This window comes from Colobus angolensis, unplaced genomic scaffold, assembly GCF_000951035.1.
Source record: "Colobus angolensis palliatus isolate OR3802 unplaced genomic scaffold, Cang.pa_1.0 Scaffold187, whole genome shotgun sequence".
Taxonomy (NCBI): Eukaryota; Metazoa; Chordata; class Mammalia; order Primates; family Cercopithecidae; genus Colobus; species Colobus angolensis.
In genome coordinates, this window is record NW_012115010.1 from 593,239 (window position 1) to 595,116 (window position 1,878).

The 1,878-nt window shown below is 60.2% G+C and overlaps 1 protein-coding gene across 1 annotated transcript in view; it reads right to left on the reverse strand.

The window, feature by feature from the left end:
- The window catches only part of MPP2 (membrane protein, palmitoylated 2 (MAGUK p55 subfamily member 2)), a 36,569-nt gene that overhangs the window by 19,001 nt on the left and 15,690 nt on the right, over window positions 1-1,878 (reverse strand). Inside the window, exons 7-8 of the mRNA XM_011940163.1 lie at window positions 1,289-1,491; window positions 771-913 (exon numbers count right to left, since the gene is read on the reverse strand). Coding sequence (XP_011795553.1) covers window positions 771-913; window positions 1,289-1,491 — 346 coding nt within the window. The remainder of the gene's footprint in view (window positions 1-770; window positions 914-1,288; window positions 1,492-1,878) is intronic.

Genomic DNA, 1,878 nt, shown 5'->3' on the forward strand with positions numbered 1-1,878 from the left:
GGCCCCAGGCATGCTAGAGGGTGGGGTTGTCCTGGGTACTTGTGGATTGCCCTGGTACCAGCCTGTCATGCTGCATAGATAAGGCAGCCTAGTCAGACTTGAGGGAGCACTGACTTGAGAGTCAGGCAGACCCTGTTTAGCCACTGACTGTGTGACCTTTTTGTACCTTTTGTACCCGGGGCCTGAGTGCAGCAGCACCAGGCATGGCCAGCAGACGGACCCCTGCGCTCAGAGCTCTGCAAACCCTCCACCTCCTGGGAAGGCGCAGCAAGACACAGGGAGGAAGGAGGAAGGGACTGGAGTCCTGCAATGCTGGCTTGAAGCCTCTCCTCCAGGCACCGCCTGCTCTCTTACACTGACTCACCCCTCCAGCCAGCCTTCCCGCCTCTGGCTTTCTCCTATCTTTCAGCTTTCCCCCAGCTATAAGGAACCCAAGCTCACCTGGCCCACCTCCTGCCCACCTCCTGCCCACCTCTTCCACTGGCCCTCTGGAACTCTGGCCAGCATTCTGTCCCTGCAGAGTGGGCTGAGCTGGGGGCCTGGAGTCAGAAGCACATGTGTCCCAGGCTAGCTGTGTGCCTGGCTCACTCTGAGACTTTGGACTTCCTCTCTCAGACCTCCCGTTCCACATCTGTGCAGTGGGGGACCACGTCCTGCCTCACCGGTAACTGGAGCGGGCCCCTGTCCCTCCCCAGCACCACCTCCTTCTCTCTGTCAGCTCAGGCCTGTCCCCCACCACCCTAGGCAGCCATTGGACGCCTCCCCCACACCTCAGAGCCCTCACGGTGAGCTGCTTGGTGGACACTCCACTCTCCAGCGCAGCCCTGTTCATGGCCCGCAGGGTCTCGAAGTCTGGGGCCTCGATGAACACCACGTAAGGGACAAACTCGGCGGTTCGTAGCACCTTCACCGCCTGCAGAAGGAGAAGGTAGGGTAGGGAGCATATCCCCATGTCTGTCCTGGGAACCAGAGAAAGGCTGTGAGGGTGACTGGGGTTGGGGTGGGCACTTGGGAGTGGGTGGAAAAGGGTGCCTAGGGGTCTGGGACATGAGTCCTGGGACAAATGACAAATAGCTGGCAGGTGGCTGGGGTGACTGCAGGAGACTAGAGGAGGAGTGGGGGCTCTGGAAGGCTGAGAAAGTTTCCAGGTAGGCTGGGTTTCAAGCAGTAGTTGAGGGCAGAGGGGGTACATGGGTGTGCTCAGGTGACAGGTACCTGGAACTATGGGGGAGCACTGAGGCAGCAGAGAGGACATCGGGCAGGCTGGGAAGGAGCAGAATGGCAGTACCTGGGGGTTGACATCCAGCACGCACACATTCCCGGCAGCGACCACACCCCGGATGGAGTCAATACGTGTGCCATACAGGTTGCCCTCGTATTCGCCATGTTCCAGGTAGCGCCCAGCACGGATGTCAGCCTCCATCTCCCCACGGGACACAAAGCTGTAACCCTGACCTTCCCGCTCTGAGTCTTTGGGCCGCCGGGAGGTGTCTAGGGGGATGGGGGTAGGTTGAGCCGAATGGGCACAGGCAGGTCACAGTGCCTCAGGCACATATACGCACACTTACCCAAGCCACCGTTTCCCAGCCTTGGGGGTGCAGTCTGCCCCTCATCTTGCCAGCACTGCTGCCTTTGCACACACCTGCCCCCCACCCTCCCCACTGGCACACACAGAGACATGAGGTGGTAACCCTGGTCTAACCCAGAGCCCACAGATGAGAGGCTGAGGTACAGAAAGGGCAATGTACAGCCCAATGCCACACAGCAAGAGCCAAGCAGACCAGGGCAGTGCTCTTAGTCCTGCCTCTGGCAGCCAGGAGCTTCCACCACCCCCGCTGGTTCTGCCACTAAGAAGCCCTGTCTTCCACAAGGCTACAC